General features: G+C 47.1%; 2 protein-coding genes across 6 annotated transcripts in view; one reads left to right on the top strand and one right to left on the bottom strand.

Annotated features, from left to right (window-relative positions):
* The first annotated feature begins 5,797 nt into the window (after positions 1-5,797).
* STOM (stomatin) lies at positions 5,798-15,868 on the top strand. Of its 2 annotated transcripts, XM_064394201.1 has the most exons (9): positions 5,798-5,957; positions 9,236-9,339; positions 10,185-10,257; positions 11,146-11,228; positions 12,922-13,125; positions 13,616-13,750; positions 14,168-14,348; positions 15,241-15,375; positions 15,461-15,868. In XM_064394201.1, exons 1-8 carry the CDS (start codon positions 5,909-5,911, stop codon positions 15,372-15,374), a joined length of 963 nt encoding a protein of 320 aa, XP_064250271.1. In that variant the 5' UTR covers positions 5,798-5,908; the 3' UTR covers position 15,375; positions 15,461-15,868. The 2 variants fall into 2 exon arrangements, with proteins under 2 accessions (XP_064250271.1, XP_064250270.1); XM_064394200.1 differs by having other exon boundaries at positions 15,241-15,868.
* GSN (gelsolin) overlaps positions 14,648-16,642 on the bottom strand; it is a 22,319-nt gene continuing 20,324 nt past the window's right edge. For all 4 annotated transcript variants that reach the window (XM_064394197.1, XM_064394196.1, XM_064394199.1 and 1 more), the window contains exon 17: positions 14,648-16,478. In XM_064394197.1, coding sequence (XP_064250267.1) covers positions 16,309-16,478 — 170 coding nt within the window. In that variant the 3' untranslated portion in view covers positions 14,648-16,308. The remainder of the gene's footprint in view (positions 16,479-16,642) is intronic.

Raw genomic sequence — 16,642 nt, 5'->3', positions numbered from 1 at the left:
GATTTTCAAAAATGCCAATTAGCTCTTTCATTTCATGTAACAGTTGGACTCGAGGATCTTGAAGGTCTTTTCCAACCTAAATGATTCCATGATTCTATAAAAAGACAAGGGAAGAACAACAGCTGCCATGGACAGGGGAACAACAGGGAAAATTGTGGGGTTTGGTCATCCAGTAAAATATCTGAGTGCCATTTGCACTTAAAATCTCCTGTCAAAGGCTGTTACAGAAATCTGAGCCCCATAGGAACCCTGACTATGGAAAAAATAACGTCATGCAAATGGTGAACACAGGAGTGGGTCATTTCAGGAATATTCTGACACAAATATATGACTCACCAGAGTCTACTGCCACTGACCCCCAGCTCAGAGCCAATTTTGTTGTCAGTAAAAGTGAATACAAATGTTTGTCTTCATTTTCTTAACATTTCCTTTAGTTCTTTTTCTGCATCCAGTACAGTTTAATCACTGCTGCCAGAAGTGTATTTGCAATAAAATACATTTTTATTGCAAAGTCCCCAGAGCTTTGTTACTTTTATCATCAGATTTAGGCTGTGTTGTTTGTCCAGAACTGCTTTCAGTGTCTCACACAGTTACTCTGGTTTAAAATACAGAACTATTAAATACACAGAGAGAAATGTACAGCCCTTCAGTATCTTGTTTTTACAGTAACATAATCTCTTATTCTGCAACTAAATCTTTCAAGCACGCCAGTGCTCTGGAATGCAGCTCTGCTCCTTAATTCCAGGGATGGAGCAGCTACAAGTGCTAACCCCCCAGGCTATGAGTGTGAGACAAACTTGTAATTTCAGTGACATATGCAGCAGGATTCCTTCTGAGCCTGGCTTTCTGGAGCAGCAAAGTGACATTCCACTGCTGCTTTGAGGCACCTTGATGACTTTGACTTGTTCTAGCACATTGGCTTGGTTTGTGTGTGTTACCTCAGGCTTCCTCTGTTTTGTCAGACACAAATTTTCTCTTTTGCCAAACCTACAGAAGTAAAGAAATCATTATATTGAAAAATCAAAAAGAGCTTTGGCTGCCCAGATGGATCCTGGGTAAGCCCAGAAATGACAAGTAAAGGCTCTGAGCACACGACCAGCATAGGAAATAGGAGGAAGCTTTCTCCTCAGAGAAACTGACTGGAGAGCTCTGGGAAATGTGGAAATTTCCAACTGCTACATCCCCTTCTGTTCTTTTTTCCTCCCCCAAACTGGCTCCAGGGCTGGAGGAGCTCTTAGACTGCTGGAAGTCTTGAAAACTCAGTCCTCTGCCTCATTGAGCAGTAAGAAACACTTCAGAAAATAAAAATTATCTCCAAAATATTCTCTGCCAGCAAATACCATGAGTAAGGACACTTTAATTTGACTCTGATTTGTATTTGTGGATCTCGATGTCCCTTAACAGGATGTACAGGAGAATTCAAAGGAGTTAGTTGTGTAGAACTTCCTAGATTTCTAAAATACTTGTAATACTTATAGATAGTTTGGCAGTAAAACTATTTGCTGAAAATTTGACCAGATTTTCTTGATATTAATAGTAATGAAAGCATCCTTAGTTAGGAAAAAAATATTTTGCACAATGATTTGTTTCAAAGCTCAAATGCCCCCAGCAGCAGCACCCCACGGGGGAGGCAGAACAGGACCCTGTTTGCTCCTGTAAAATCCATGTACAGCAGCCCCAAACCTCGGGATTCCCTCAGGAGGAGCTTTGCTCTGAATGGTCTTTCATTTGTATTCTCTAAGTGTAAACAACATAAAAATAATGAACCTCCCAGACTCAAAGCTATTTTAAACTATGAATCTTTTAATGTGGGAGAAATTACTCTGTTTAAAGAAACCTGATTTTAGGACATTCCTATTTTGGGATTATTATACAACATATATGTACTTAATTTCCACTGAAAACAAATAGTCCCCTGATATAAAAATAGGCAACTAAATGAAATGCAGGCTCTTATAGCGTGGGAAATGTTTGTGGAACTTGCAATTCTGGGTTTGATTACTTTTAGATGTTTTAGGGGAAAATGATTCAAAGCAGCACTTTTAAGATTAAAGCCAAAATATATGGAGACAGACCTACTGCAAATGCATAAGGGAAGTGAAAAAGCTCTCCAGAGAATTAAAAATAAAAAAAAATATTTAAACAGATATGTACAGGAAGCCAGTAGATGTCCTGACATACTTAAATGCACCCTTCAAAATGGCAAACAGCACTGGAAAACAATTGTAAGAGTTGCTTGAAATGTACTGTAAACTGGGAAAAGCACACTAAAATAAGGGACACCAGCACACCTCAGTACCAGACTGCCACGGCTCATCCCTGTGGGAAGCTCACAGCACACAGCACTTCATGTGTTTAGAAGGGCATGAGTAAAACTGAGGTTTCATGTAAAATTTAGTGCCATAAGCCAGCTCCAAATATAAATCTGAAACGGAATATTCTACATCCAGCTACTTTTTAAGGCAAGAATCAACAACAGTTTCGGGAATAGCCTTTGCTATTATTCCACTATCCTTGGGGACTACAATTTACTTAACTGAGTTTAAAAAAAAAAACTATTGAGGTGACAAAAATTCCTGCGCTCATGAATTGAACTTCAGTAGAAGGCTGGAGCACGGCCGTCAGCAGAGCTGTGCTCAGTGCCCTGCTGACATCTAACGGCAGCTTGGGACACCACAGACAGAAAGCGCACCTGGGAGCGAGCATCCGAGCGAGGAGTGCCTTCGGCTCTGGCACACCTCGGCACGCCCGATCTGTGTCTGCCGAGGACTCCAATCAACTCTCACTGACACGCTGGAATTCAAGGAACGCTTAAATAAATCAGACTTCACCAAGGAGTTCCTGCTGCCAGAACTCCCATATTTGAAATGACACTGACTTATGGAAATAATAAAGTCAAAGTCCAATGATATGTTCCTCTTCATAAACCTGAGAGATTAATAAATCAATTTGCAAGTCCACTGTTTTCTTCTAGGCAGACAGAAATCAAGTTCTTAATTTTCTTTAGTTATTGAAGTGAAAATTAGGAGAGAAGATATTCCAATATTATTTAGCAAAGAAGGAGAGGGGAAGGGAAGGGAAGAAAGAGGGGAAGGGAAGGGAAGGGAAGGGAAGGGAAGGGAAGGGAAGGGAAGGGAAGGGAAGGGAAGGGAAGGGAAGGGAAGGGAAGGGAAGGGAAGGGAAGGGAAGGGAAGGGAAGGGAAGGGAAGGGAAGGGAAGGGAAGGGAAGGGAAGGGAAGGGAAGGGAAGGGAAGGGAAGGGAAGGGAAGCTCTGCTGCTGGTCGGTGTCCTAGAAATGCCCTGTGGAAGAGCACCCCGACGGCAGCAGATGGCAGCAATGCCCCACAGGACTGCGGTGTCCTTGCCCACCCCACCCAGGGGCTTGTCCAACTTCCCTGGCAAACGGCCAAAGAATAAAAATAATGGAATGCAGGCCCATCTAAAATTAGAGAGGAGCTCCCTCTCCTTTAAGCAAGAAGCCAACATAAATTTGTACATCACTACACAGCGTGCTGCTGAGATATTGCTGAACCAGGGCTCCCAGATTACGGAGGAGAAAGGTCTTAATTGCTTATTTTTTACTTTACAGAGGGGAAATGAATTGCTGGAACAAGGTAAACCCATGCTGTACCTCTCTTAATGAGCAATTTGTATAAGTTTTGAAAGCACCTGTAGGATCATAGAACCATTATCTTACTATTGGCACCAGCTCAGATTTTTCTAGTGGCAAATTTGCTATGGAAGACAGGGGCTCCTCACAGCTCATCTGCTCTTTCCACAGAGCCTGTCCCTCCCATTTCCAGCACACCCTTCTTTCCTTATCGATGCTGATGAACTCTAAACCAGCCTATCTGCCCGGAGATCCTAAGGTCAGCCAGCCCATGGAATCGCACGGACTCTCACTCAATTACAGCACCGTGATATTTACAACCCATGGTCAAATGTCACATTGCTTTGTAAGTTTCTTCGTGGCATTTGCCAGCTGCGTGCAGGTGACAACTTGAGCATAAATGATTATTTATCAGTTCTCATTTAGCTCACAGGTTGTCCCTTCCTGTCACCCACGAGAAAAATTAGCCCCATGTGCTACAGAGCATAGGTAAACTCCAAAGTTGTAGACAATAGGACAAAAAGGTTGTGGAGTTACTAATATGAGAACAGCAGGTGTTAGCACTGGGAAATGTATTAATAGCAAACATATGAGTAAAGATAATGGGCAGAAGGACTTTCAAAAGGTCACTCGGGACTCTCGAGACAGATTTAGTCTTTAGTTTCATGTCCTGCTCATCTGGATCAGACTGAAATCAACTGGCACGAGTGTGGCAGGAGGAGCTCACAGCAGCAATAGGAAGAGTGTTCAAGACTGTACATTTGGCATCCAGCTCCACTCCTACCTCTGCCTCAACCAATTGTGCTACCAAACCAAAATCTTTGCTCCTCTGGAACGTAATGGACAGCAAGATTCAGGCTGTCCATTTAGGCTCTTCCAAGGAAGAGTTTAAGACAGAATAACATTAATGCTGAAAATAAATCTATTTTAGTGGTCTAATACCATTTTTGTTCATGGACTGCAATGTGTTTTTCAAAGAAGCGACTGCACTCTCTCAGTGCACAGTGTAATGTGATAGGTGCACGTTTGCACGTGCCCACTAATTACCAATATCCCATAGAGAAATAAAGGTTAAAGAATAGCCAGCAATTATCTATGGACTTCATAACTCACACTAATATTGAATTCAACTTTGGAACTCTTGTCAAATTTAACAACCTGGTATGCAATGCCTGTGTGTGTATGATGTACTTTTGCACAGACTCTGTGGAGGGACCTTGGAAAGCAGCAGAAATCATTACTGTGGCCTCTTCCAAACGGGATGAAAGATCCCAACTCTCCACGTGAGAGTAAGAGAGCGTGGGGAAGAAAAGCAATAAAACCCCACAGAACGCTGACCCACACACGAGGCCGGGGCAGCTGGAACTCTCCCCGCCGCTCCCCTCAGGACGGGATGCGGGGCTCACTCACCTCAGGCCATGGCTGCCCGCCGGGCCGCTCGCTCACTCCGCGCCTTCCCTCCTGTCCTCCCTGCCTTCCCTGCCCTGCCTGCAGCCCCGGGCCGCCCTCCGGCCGCTGGCCCTCCGCTGGCCCGGGCCAGGTGCGGCGGGCGGGGGTCGCTCCATAGCCACTCCATGGCCTCTCCATGGTCACTCCATGGCCGCTCCACGGCCCCTCCATGGTCACTCCATGGCCGCTCCATGGTCACTCCATGGTCACTCCATGGCCGCTCCACGGCCCCTCCATGGTCACTCCATGGCCGCTCCATGGTCACTCCATGGTCACTCCATGGCCGCTCCATGGCCGCTCCATGGTCACTCCATGGTCACTCCATGCCCCTCCATGGTCACTTCATGGCCGCTCCATGGTCACTCCATGGTCACTCCATGCCCCTCCATGGTCACTTCATGGCCGCTCCATGGTCACTCCATGGTCACTCCATGGTCACTCCATGGCCGTTCCATGGTCACTCCGTGGTCACTCCATGGTCACTCCATGGTCACTCCATGCCCCTCCATGGTCACTCCGTGCCCCTCCATGGTCACTCCGTGCCCCTCCATGGTCACTCCACGGTCACTCCACGGTCACTCCGTGCCCCTCCATGCTCGCTCCCTCACGCCCTCAGCGGCGGTGGAGCCCCCTGGCGGCGGGGGCGGGCGCGCGCAGCCCCTCTCCCCGGAGCGCGCGGGCGGGGCGGGGCGGGCGCGCGGCGGCTGCGCTGAGGCGGCGCTGAGGGAGCCGCGACGGGGCGGCTCTGAGGGCGGCGGCGGCGGTGACAGCGGCGGCGGGACAGCGCAGACACGGCTCGGAAGGGACGCGGGACTGACTCCGAGGCGGCTCTGAGGGGACTCGGGGACCATGTCCGACCACGAAGCGGGGTTCTCGGGCAAGAGCCGGCTGCCTCCAGGTAACGGCCGCAGGGGGAGCGGGCAGGGGCTGTCCCCAAACGGCCCCGCAGCGGCCGCTCCTCGCGGGGCGCCTTCGTGTCCCTCTCTCTCCGCTTCTTCTTTTTAATTATTGCTTCATTTAGTCACGGAGGAAAGTTTGAGGATGCTTCACTGAAGTTAAGCCCGCGAGAGGAGCGAGGAGCGGTTGTGCTCCGCTTCCCGGGCAGCCTCCGCTTCCCTGAGCCCCGGCTGCCCGGGGGTCACCGGCGGCACGGAGCGACCCCGGCCCCGGCTGAGGGGGGCTGGTGAGCCCCCAGCCCCGGCTAGCAGGGCTGGCTGAGCCCCCAGCCCCGGCTAATGGGGATGCCGAGCTCCCAGCCCCGGCTAACAGGGCAGGCTGAGCCCCCAGCCCCGGCTAATGGGGATGCCGAGCTCCCAGCCCCGGCTAACAGGGCAGGCTGAGCCCCCAGCCCCGGCTAACAGGGCAGGCTGAGCCCCCAGCCCCGGCTAACGGGGGATGCCGAGCTCCCAGCCCCGGCTAACAGGGCTGGCTGAGCCCCCAGCCTCGGATAACGAGGGATGCTGAGCCCCCAGCCCCGGCTAACGGGGGATGCTGAGCCCCCAGCCCCGGCTAACGGGGGATGCTGAGCCCCCAGCCCTGGCTAATGGGGATGCTGAGCCCCCAGCCTCGGATAACGGGGACTGCTGAGCCCCGGTTAACGGGGGATGCTGAGCCCCCAGGCCCAGTTAACGGGGGATGCTGAGCCCCCAGCCCCGTCTAACGGGGGATGCCGAGCCCTCAGCACCATCTAACGGGGGCTAACCCCGCTGCCCCTTCGGGTATCGTGGCCGCAGGTGGTGATTCCCGGTCCTCACTCTGTCACCACGAGCTGCCCCGGTGGCGTAACTCGGGTGGCTTTCTGTGGTGCGTGGTTTCCTTTCCTGTGCAGTAACTCGGGTCACTAAGGGGAAAACTGCGGAAATGAAGACAAGAAGGGTCAACAGAAGTAATCTCTGCAACGCTGCACCAGTAAACGAGAGGAAGAAGACCTTAGGGGTTGTTTTTTGACACTACTGTGGCTTTTTACTGCAGCCAAATCCTGTCTAGGTGTGACTGGAGGAAGTGGTAGATGTTCTCAGACAGGGCAATGAGTTGTACTGAATTCTTACTTCTTGGTGTCGTTGTTGATGTGGTTTTTGGCCTTCCAGTTAGGAGGTGTTGGTCAGGACATTTTGGAGATGATGCACTGAGATAGCACAACTGGCAGTTCCCTCACTGGAAGCTGGAATGTTTTCCTGTTACTTCCACTGCTCAGAAGCAGGCAACGGAAAAGTCCTGATTTATTTTGTGCTTTTCTCGTTTGCAACCAGAGAAGGAAATGTATTTATAAGAAAGCTTTGTGTACGAAGCCTTTGGCTGGGTAATTCGAGTTGTTGTATAAATAACTGTGGATCTCTTTGGGCCTGGTGCCCAATGGCACATCCTGGCTCTGGCATCTTTGGAGAGGATCTGCATTTCATGTGTAACTATGTTAGTTATTAGTTATTAGTTACCTCGCCATGGTCACGTCGGTGCCAGTCTTGTCTCTGCAAGCCTTTCCTGAGCACGCTGCTGAGGTGGTTTCTCCTGCAGCTCTATTTGTGATCACAATAAAATATGGAGTAAGTGGCATTAGACGTAGTTTTGGTTATTGGATGTCAAAATTTTGGGTATTTCCCATGTGAAATGCTCTGTGAAGACACGTAATTCACTCTGGAATTGCCATTTTGTTTTCAGTCGTTTTTGCTGTTGGACAGTGGTGTGCTTGTTTGGATTGTAGAGACTTTGCAGAAGGAAATAAATCACAAATGAAGCGTGTGCCACACCTCAAGCTGTAACGAGAACTTTCCCCTTCCATCTTAGCCTCCAGCACTAAGTGTGTATTATAAATTCTTAATACAGTTTGATGGTCCAAGTGATAATTTCTTGCTAAAGTAATGGTAACTGTTCCAGTCAGCCTTAAAGGCATTGAAGCCTGATTCAATTAAGTTTTTTTTATTTTTTTAATAGTCTTTCTCCTTGTGGTTTATTTCTTACAGAGGTTGCTCAAGAATATTTCCATTTTTTTATTGCCTGCTTAGACTTGTCCATCGCAGCAGGTTATAAATCCAAGGTGGGGGCTTGCCTGCCTTTTAGCTCAGAGGATATTCCAGTGGCAGGTTTGGGGTTTGGGAATACTGTCAGCCAGCACTTCATGTGGGGTCAAGCCTTTGTTTCCAGCCTGTGGGGTGGGCAGGGATGGGATCACCTCCAGGAGCTGCAGAACTAGCTCATCCCACAAATGCCAGGTGTGTTTCTTGTGTCTCATAGAGTTTCCCACAAGACAGCTTCTCTCTCCCTTCTTGTATTGTAAAAACAACACATTGGTGCTAAATAAAGCAATCTTGAAATGTGACATCATTTGAGGTGACTTCTACATGACATTCCGAATCTCCAGAGTAGGAAGTGATGCTTGTGAGTGCTGGGTGTCACCCTGGGACGTCCCTGCTTGGCAGCAGGCTCCTGGCAGCCCCTTAGGAGTCTTAGCTGGCAGGATAAGAAACTTCCTGCAGCTCTGGGAATGCCTCCCAAGCCACGTTTTGTCATGGCTTTGCCTGGGTAGCTTTTGAAACCACCAGCTCGTTATTTGATCCCAGAGTTACCTTCAGCTGGTGTCTCCCATTGACAGGAATAAGGCATGGGGAGTTTCTGGCCAAGGAATTCTGTATGGAGGTTTTAATTCACATCCAGCTAATCTCGTACCTCATCTTATCCAACTTCCCAGATCCAGCGGGTGTGAGAGTTGTGCTTTCCTTGGATCTGCACCCGTTACAGCTGGAGCAGAACCCACGTTCCAGCAATGCTGTCCCAGAGCTGGCAGGCTGGGGGGTATTTGGGTTCTACTCCTTACATCAGGTTCTCTGACTTCTCAGAAAACAAAGGAACGATTTCCACTGCTGCCTGTGAGTCACTTGCTAGAAGAACTTGGGGGAGAGAAAGGCATTTGGGAATTGAAACTTCAGTGTGGTACACTTCTGCATAAATGCTACTTGGACAGCATTCTGCCCTCAGCTGTCTTGCACAACTTAGAGACCAATGAAAATGAAAGCAGAAGTTGGCTTTTAATTTGATTTCTGATCTAAACCTACCTAATGCATTTGGCCAGAGGAGTAGTGCTAACAGTGACGTATTTCAAGGAACATTCAACATAAATATCCCATTTAGGCACTTTAATAGGCACTCCTGTTTAAAAAAGTGACAATTTCTGCTCTTTTGTAGATGATACTGATTCTGGCCTCGGTGTGTGTGGATGGATCCTGGTGATCACTTCGTTTTTTTTCACTGTTCTTACATTTCCTATATCAGTATGGATGTGCATAAAGGTAAAATCGTTCACTGCGAAATTGAATTAAAACTTTCAGCAATGCAGAGTGGCTATTATTGTTCTCAGCTGGATTTATTGAGAAAACAAACACAAATTAATCTAGCTCTGTTCTTTCTTGAGCTATAGCAGACCCCAGCACTGCAGTGCATTCATCTTCAAACCAAAAATAAAAATGGTATTACAATATTTGGTCAAAATAATTCCTGCATTGCTGTCTTCACTACATCTGCCCAGCTGTCATTAGTAAATGAGCTCATTTGAAGGATCAGAATAATTGCAAGAACCCATAACTACTCTTACAGAATGGATATTTTATTTTTTTAAGATCTCTCCCTATATATTACCCATCTAAATATGAAGTATGTGAATAGAAATTATGTACACAGATGTGGCTGCATGTGACATATTTGAAGACACAGTGCTGTCTGTGATCACTCTGAGGTTGATGTTGCAGTTTCCAGACAGGAGGAGTTATTTCCTCCTGGCTTGGCTGATGTGACATCAGAATTGGAGCTGGAAAAGTCCCTGCTGGGTCACAGATGCTGCACTTTGTTGTGTTGTTGCCAGGATATTCCTGATGGCTGCTGCAGGTGCCTGAGCCTGCCCAGGTGCCATCGTGTTGAGAGTCTGAGGAATATTTCTTGTGGACTATTGTCCTGACTTTTTCCTTTCGCTCTTTGCTTTTTGACAATAAAGTTTTAACTAAAATTCTCAAAAGCAGCCAGTAGAGAAATGTGTATTAAATTTGAGACTCAAGACTGTCGTAGCCTGGTGTGTTCCTAATTGGGAATCCATCCTGTGACTTCTGGAAACCCGTGCTTGACATGCAGCCATCTGTTCCAGATTATCAAGGAGTACGAGCGAGCCATCATCTTCCGCCTCGGGCGCATCCTGAAAGGGGGAGCGAAGGGACCAGGTATGTCCTGCACAGCAGTTTGTGCCAACTAGTCATCAGCAAAACAATAATGGTATAGAGACATGGCAGTAAAGTGGCAAAGGCATTTCTCAAGAATTCTGTAACTTCCAGTAAGAGGATTTGTTACAACAGGAATTTATGAGCCTCGTGGGTCTCTTCCAGCTCATAAAGTTCTGATTTGTACTCTGGACTGAGAAGACAGCAAACTTAATTCCACCCTTTGTTAATGTATGATCTGCAGGCAGAATCAAAAGCACTAAATGTAAAGGGAGGAGTAATGCCATCAAATGGGTTTGATGTATCAGTTAAACCCAATGAGTCTGAAAGCCTTGATATCCTTCAAAAGTAACAGAAGCCACTAGAGTATTTGATAGTTTTGGAAAAAAGTTGTCTTTGTATATTGGAAACTGAGATCTGGAAGAATGTTATTTTCAGCTGTTGCTGCTGCTGCTCAAAGTGACAGAAAGGGGCAATGGCTTCTTCCTTCATTTTCACCCAGGCTTTGCAATGTTCCACATTGCTGGAAAGCTGAAGGATCTCAGTGAGCCACCAGAACAGAAGGCAGGAGATTGGTGCTTGGCAGAATTAGGCCCCACAAATAACTCTGCGGGGAACATTTTGAAAAGTAGTTGTTAATAGTTTTGGGGCTGTTTTATTTCCAAATGTTAAAAATCTCTAAGTAGTGACATCCAGATAAATTGAAGTTTCTCAGCATGCATTTTTGAAAATCTTACCTTGGTTTGGAAGCCACTAACAAGTGTTGTGCTGTTGAGCTCCTCACAAAGAGCTGCACAGCCACAACAGTTGGATTTCACCTTACTGCAGTAACAAGTTTGTCTGCTCTAATGACCCATTTTCACATCTTCTTGAATGGATTTTTTGGCACAGGTTTGTTTTTTGTCCTGCCTTGCACAGACAGCTTCATCAAAGTTGATATGAGAACCATCTCTTTTGATATCCCTCCTCAGGAGGTGAGTTTGCATTTGCCTTTGCATCTACTAAAGTCCTTGCAGAATTTTGTGCACTTTTCCTTCTCCCCTCTCAGTATTGGGTAACATGCAGTTTGAATACAGATTGCTTGTGCAGGTGCAATGTATTGTGAAGAATACATATATCCCTTAGAAATGTCATCAGTAAGGGAAGAGCACTGAAGGAAAACAGATGATGCTCTGAGGACCAAATGAGATAATTGAATACTGCCTGAGAGCTGGAATGGGAGGGGTTTGGAACGAAGGCTGCTGGGCTTCATACAACATTCCCTAATTGCTCCTGTGAAACCTGGAAGATTTCCAGGCGCAGCAGGGATCTGTCCTGTGCCAATTTATCTACTTGTATAAGCTGGCTCAAGTAATGGGATGAAATTGGAATATACATCAAATGCTGTTTATAGCAACTGGGGGAATGAGTGGTCAGCTCCCTTCACTGGGTTTGTGTGCACCTGGCTCCTGTGCCCTGCCCTGCACAGGAACATGGTGAAGGTGCTGCCACTCATGGCAGGTCCTAAAGAACAAAAAAATTACTTTGATTTCTAGTCTGATTTTCCTTGGACATCCCAACTTTGTAGCAGAATGTCTCCAGAGCATTAAGCCAGCTGAACTCAGTGCTGCCAACTTGATGGATAACAAAAGAATAAAACCCAACCGTCCCTCTAAAAATAAGTTAGTGAACAATTGTATCCTGATGGTTGTAACTGTATCACTCATGTATCAGGTGCATTTTGAGACACAGAGATGCTCCGTGCAACCTGTGTGGTGCATCTGTTTCCTATCAGATCTGCTCGTGGGTTTGCTGCTCATGGTTCGTTGTAGATTGAGACAAATGGCAGCTGTCCTGGTACACTCTAAAGGGTAATTGGGAGAAACCTAATCACTGGCAGGCAGAATGTGCTTGCAGCTGCTGGTGTACCATTAGTGAGGCCATCAGTAATCCAGTTTTTCTTTTGACTTGATTAAATTACGCTTACAGATTTAGGTTTGTTTGTGTTCCTTACATAGAGGCAGAAATCAATTTTTATTTGTTCAACACGATTTCTGTGCATGCTACTCATTCTTTAGCTTTTGTGTTATGAAAAGCCTGCTAAAAGAGGTAGTTTGGGAAGGGACATGGCAGGTAAATCTTGAAGGGAATAGTGCACCATGGAACGAGGTTCTCTGGTTCTCTGAGCTCCCCTGTGCAGTGCCACCCTCCTGTCCCAGGAGCTGCAGCTCTGCAGCACAGTCCCCACAGCCCTGGGGAAACCTCACTGAAAGGCAGCACGGGCACCTGCCTGGGTGTGATTCCTTGCCAGAATCACTGGTTAAGCCTTCTCAGATGAAGATGAATTTCAGAGTAAATAATTTCTGCTTTTCTCTTTTTCCTGTCACTGACATGACTTGCAGATCCCTGTGATTTCGAGGAAGTGGGCTAAAAATAACATTAGGGCAAAGTGAATGGAATGTGCTTTTTCACAGAGAAGTTTCTAATCCCATATTTAGTCTCAGCTTTGCAGAGCTTACTGGGAGGTTTGTGAACACTGGGGCACGTTCACACGCAGCATGAATATAAGGACTTTTGTTTTCAAGGCAGTGGGAAACCAGGACTTGGTGTAGTAAAACAAATACGTGATTGTCCTAAAAATTAACCTTGTATTTATGGAATATTCTGTACTTTCCCCACTGCTTTCAGATCCTGACCAAGGACTCAGTGACAATTAACGTGGATGGAGTGGTTTATTACAGGGTGCAGAATGCCACCCTGGCCGTGGCAAACATCACCAACGCCGACTCAGCCACCCGGCTCCTGGCACAGACCACCCTGAGGAACGTCCTGGGCACCAAAAGCCTCTCTGAGATCCTCTCTGACCGTGAGGAAATTGCCCACAGCATGCAGGTATGAGTACCTTGAAGCAGTCCATCAAACAGCAGGTAAAGCAGCAATCCCATGGATAACTTAAAGGTGGGGATTTATTTGATCTCTAAGTGATCAGCTGTGATTTGGAGCTGTAGGCAAAGCCCTGACAAGCTCTCTTGGGAAGGCACTCTGTAAAATAAGAATGAGGCACTAAAGCACTAAGGGCCAGTGGGGCTAGCACATGGGAATGGGGGGTACAGGAGAGGATGGCTTCCCTGGATCCTTGTGTCAGTCCTTCACTGTGGAAGGAAACTGTACCATGCAATTCCTTCAATACATTCATCGAGCTCTGGGGGGTTTTGTTACTTTAAAACAGTTGTGCTCTTACAGCTGTCAAATCATACAAATACTAAAGCCCTGAAGGTCTGAGAATTTGGTGAGAATTGATTGGTTTATTGGTCATTCTTCAAATTTGGGCATTAATTTGAGGCAGGTGTGTGGCTTCACTTACCTGTCCTGCCTTCTGTAGACAACACTTGATGAGGCAACAGACGATTGGGGCATTAAGGTGGAACGTGTGGAGATCAAGGATGTGAAGTTACCTGTCCAGCTGCAGAGAGCCATGGCTGCAGAAGCAGAGGCTGCCCGGGAGGCGAGAGCCAAGGTAATGACATCAGCCTGGGGGCTGGATTTGGTTTTTCCCAAATGAGAAATACACCATTCCCTCTCAAGCCCTTGTAGATACAAAAAAGTACAGCTTGAGGGAGAAAGTATTTTCGAGGCAGTGCTGGAAGAAGCACAAAAGCTTTTGAAGATAGAATAAATACTTGCATTGCATTCTCAAGACCTGATGCCAGCTTTTGTGATCCTGCATTCTGGATGGGAAGATACCAGGCACTGGGGCCTGGAGAGCAAACAGGAGCAGCTTGTGCCTGGTGAAAGCACGTGCCCAGGGCAGCACTTAGCAGGGTGCTGGGCAGTGGTACCTGCCTGGGGCTGAGATCAGCCTGTGGATTTCCTGTCCTCCTGTTTTGAGTCCACTTTGAGGACTGAGTTCAGTTTGAGCCGTTTGCCTCCCCAGGTGATCGCGGCCGAGGGCGAGATGAACGCGTCCAGGGCCCTGAAGGAGGCGTCCATGGTGATCACAGAGTCTCCTGCTGCTCTCCAGCTCCGGTACCTGCAGACCCTGACCACCATCGCTGCCGAGAAGAATTCCACCATCGTCTTCCCCCTGCCCATAAACATCCTGCAGGGCCTCCTAGGTGTGACGGAGTAGGGAGGCTGGGAGGGCAAGCTTGGGGTCAGCCCACGTTTGCAGCACTGAATTCCCTGTGTATTTTAGCTTGTGGCAGTGTTAGCAAAGTGGGTTTGCTGAGGAATCTTTTTGTTTTACTGAGTGTGTTATAGAACTTCTGTGTAATGTTTGTGAATGTGAACAATCGCAATATTTGAAGTTGAAAGCCTCTCAGAAGGAGTACAAGCAGGTTGTGATCTTAAATAAGCTTTATCCATATTGTCCTGGATGGAACACCTCTAATCCAAAATCTCCTTTTCAAATAGAATAGAAAACCAGTTGTGGTAGAGGTGATCCAACATTTGGAATTATTCCTTCTACAAAATGGGTCTGCAGCCCTGCGAGGGAAGTGGAATAGTGTCCTGGGGGGCTCCTGAAAATCAGGCTCCTGTTCTCTAAACCAGTCCCCATTGATGAGAAGCAGTTGTGAGTGAAACTTTGTGTCTTGCTGCCACCCAGGAACGGCACAAACATGCCGTAGTTATGGATACAACGTGCTTGTGGTCGCTGATGGGCTGCTGTTGTTATGAGGCTGTGTCTGCATAGAGTTGCACTGCTTTAAAGCACTGAAAAGGCTCTGCATCTGTTTATCCTAAAAATATTTTTTTAAAAACCAAAGTGCTGCATTTTATCCAGATCTACAACCTTATTTCTCTAGGAAATGCCATGTCTGTAACTAGCAGCAGGGAGGAGTGGTGTTTAACAGCAGGTGCTGCACTGGTGCTTTACCCGTTGGTGCTGCTCTGTGCAGACCTGGAGTGGTTGTTGTGTCAATAAGGGCTTACATTTCATCCTCAAAGCAGCTGGGCCTCAGATCACATAACCCAAGCTGTTAAACTTCCTGTTTTGTACCCCTGTAGAACGGATTAATAAGAGAAGAAGTGAAGTCAGTGAAGTCAGCGTAGGGAAGACTCTTCAGGCTGCCACCAGCACTGAGTCTGACAGCTTTAAAATCTGGGACGAGGCAATGGAACTGAAATGCCAGGATCACTGATGTAAGTGCCCTTCTCCCACTGGCCAGCATAACTCCATAAGTAGTTTCTTATGCCCTTTCTGCTCCAATCAGCTCTGTATTTACAGGTGTTTTAGGCCTGGGTACCTGTGCCTCGACACGCTGTGCCTTTGTCACTGGCAGGAGATGCCCAAGTGCTGTTGTTTTTCTGCCTGTCTGCTGGGCAGGTTTTCCTCTGCATCACCAAAGCAATATACTTTGTGTTTGTCAAGGTGGCAGCTGATGTAAGCTGAGCCTAACTTCTGGCTGGGAGCGGGAGAAACAGTTAGCAAAGCTGGAGTAATTAGCATTGCTGTGCTCAGGCACTTGGAGTGGGAAGCAGAGCACCAGCACAGCTCCAGGTTAATCCTTGGGGAAGATGAGTCACCCTGTAACTCCCGCTGCTGCTGCAGGTGCCACCCCTGTGAATTCTTGTTGATACCACAAGATGCTTTTTTGCTCTCATCCTGAATAAAAAACATGCTGTTTACTAATGAGTGAGTTTCTGAAAGAGTAAAATACTGTTTATCAGGGTCTCAAACGCATATAATTCTGAAGAGGGGAAAGCAAAGCAGTCCCAACTTCTCAAAATAATTTCTGTAATGTTTTACTAAAAAGTCCATGTGCAAAAAATGGCTTAAAGAAGGTTTTGGTTTCTAAGGTGTGTTCAAACATGGGATCTACAGCTGCTCTTTAATGTTTTCTTCTTCATAACAAACCCCACCATTTCTGTTCTTCCCATATTTCATACAAGCTTTATTGTATTAAATATAATCAAAGCAAGGAGTAGGGTCAATGACTGGTCGTGATTGTTTTCGGAAATTATTGCACAGCTAATTGGCTATTAACATCATTCCCTCGTTAACATACATCCTGCAGGAGGAAGGAGCTCTTGAAGGCATTGAAGGCACTGAACTTGCTCTGTTTCAAACACTGCTCACACATCCACATCTGCCATTGCTCTCTGCAGGGGATCCACAGCCCAGTAGTCATCGTCCCAGCCCAGGAACCAGCCGGAGAAGGTGGGAGGCTCAAAGCCCTGCTTGACGATGGTCACCGGGGTCCTCTTGTCCCGCGTGGAGGGGTCTGTGTCAATGTAGCGCTTGGCTGGGGACACAGGGAGGGATCTCACTGAGCACCAGGCCTGCACAGCAGCACCTCAGCTGGGGCTGAACGGCTGCCAGAGAGGCAGCTTCACATCGGCCGTTTGAACAGAAATACCCACTGCAAGTTTGTACCCTATGGTTTTATCTATGCCTGTCAGAATGTGA

Source organism: Passer domesticus, chromosome 18 (assembly GCF_036417665.1).
Source record: "Passer domesticus isolate bPasDom1 chromosome 18, bPasDom1.hap1, whole genome shotgun sequence".
Taxonomy (NCBI): domain Eukaryota; kingdom Metazoa; phylum Chordata; class Aves; order Passeriformes; family Passeridae; genus Passer; species Passer domesticus.
Note: the sequence above shows the minus strand (reverse complement) of the source record. Positions and strands in the feature narration are given on the sequence as shown.

Excerpts from the sequence above, each read along its gene's own strand:
- STOM (XM_064394201.1), top strand. The coding sequence starts at position 5,909 with ATGTCCGACCACGAAGCGGGGTTCTCGGGCAAGAGCCGGCTGCCTCCA. Across the intron at positions 13,126-13,615 it reads AAATTGCCCACAGCATGCAG|ACAACACTTGATGAGGCAAC; the intron begins GTATGAGTACCT and ends TGCCTTCTGTAG. Across the intron at positions 13,751-14,167 it reads CCCGGGAGGCGAGAGCCAAG|GTGATCGCGGCCGAGGGCGA; the intron begins GTAATGACATCA and ends TTGCCTCCCCAG.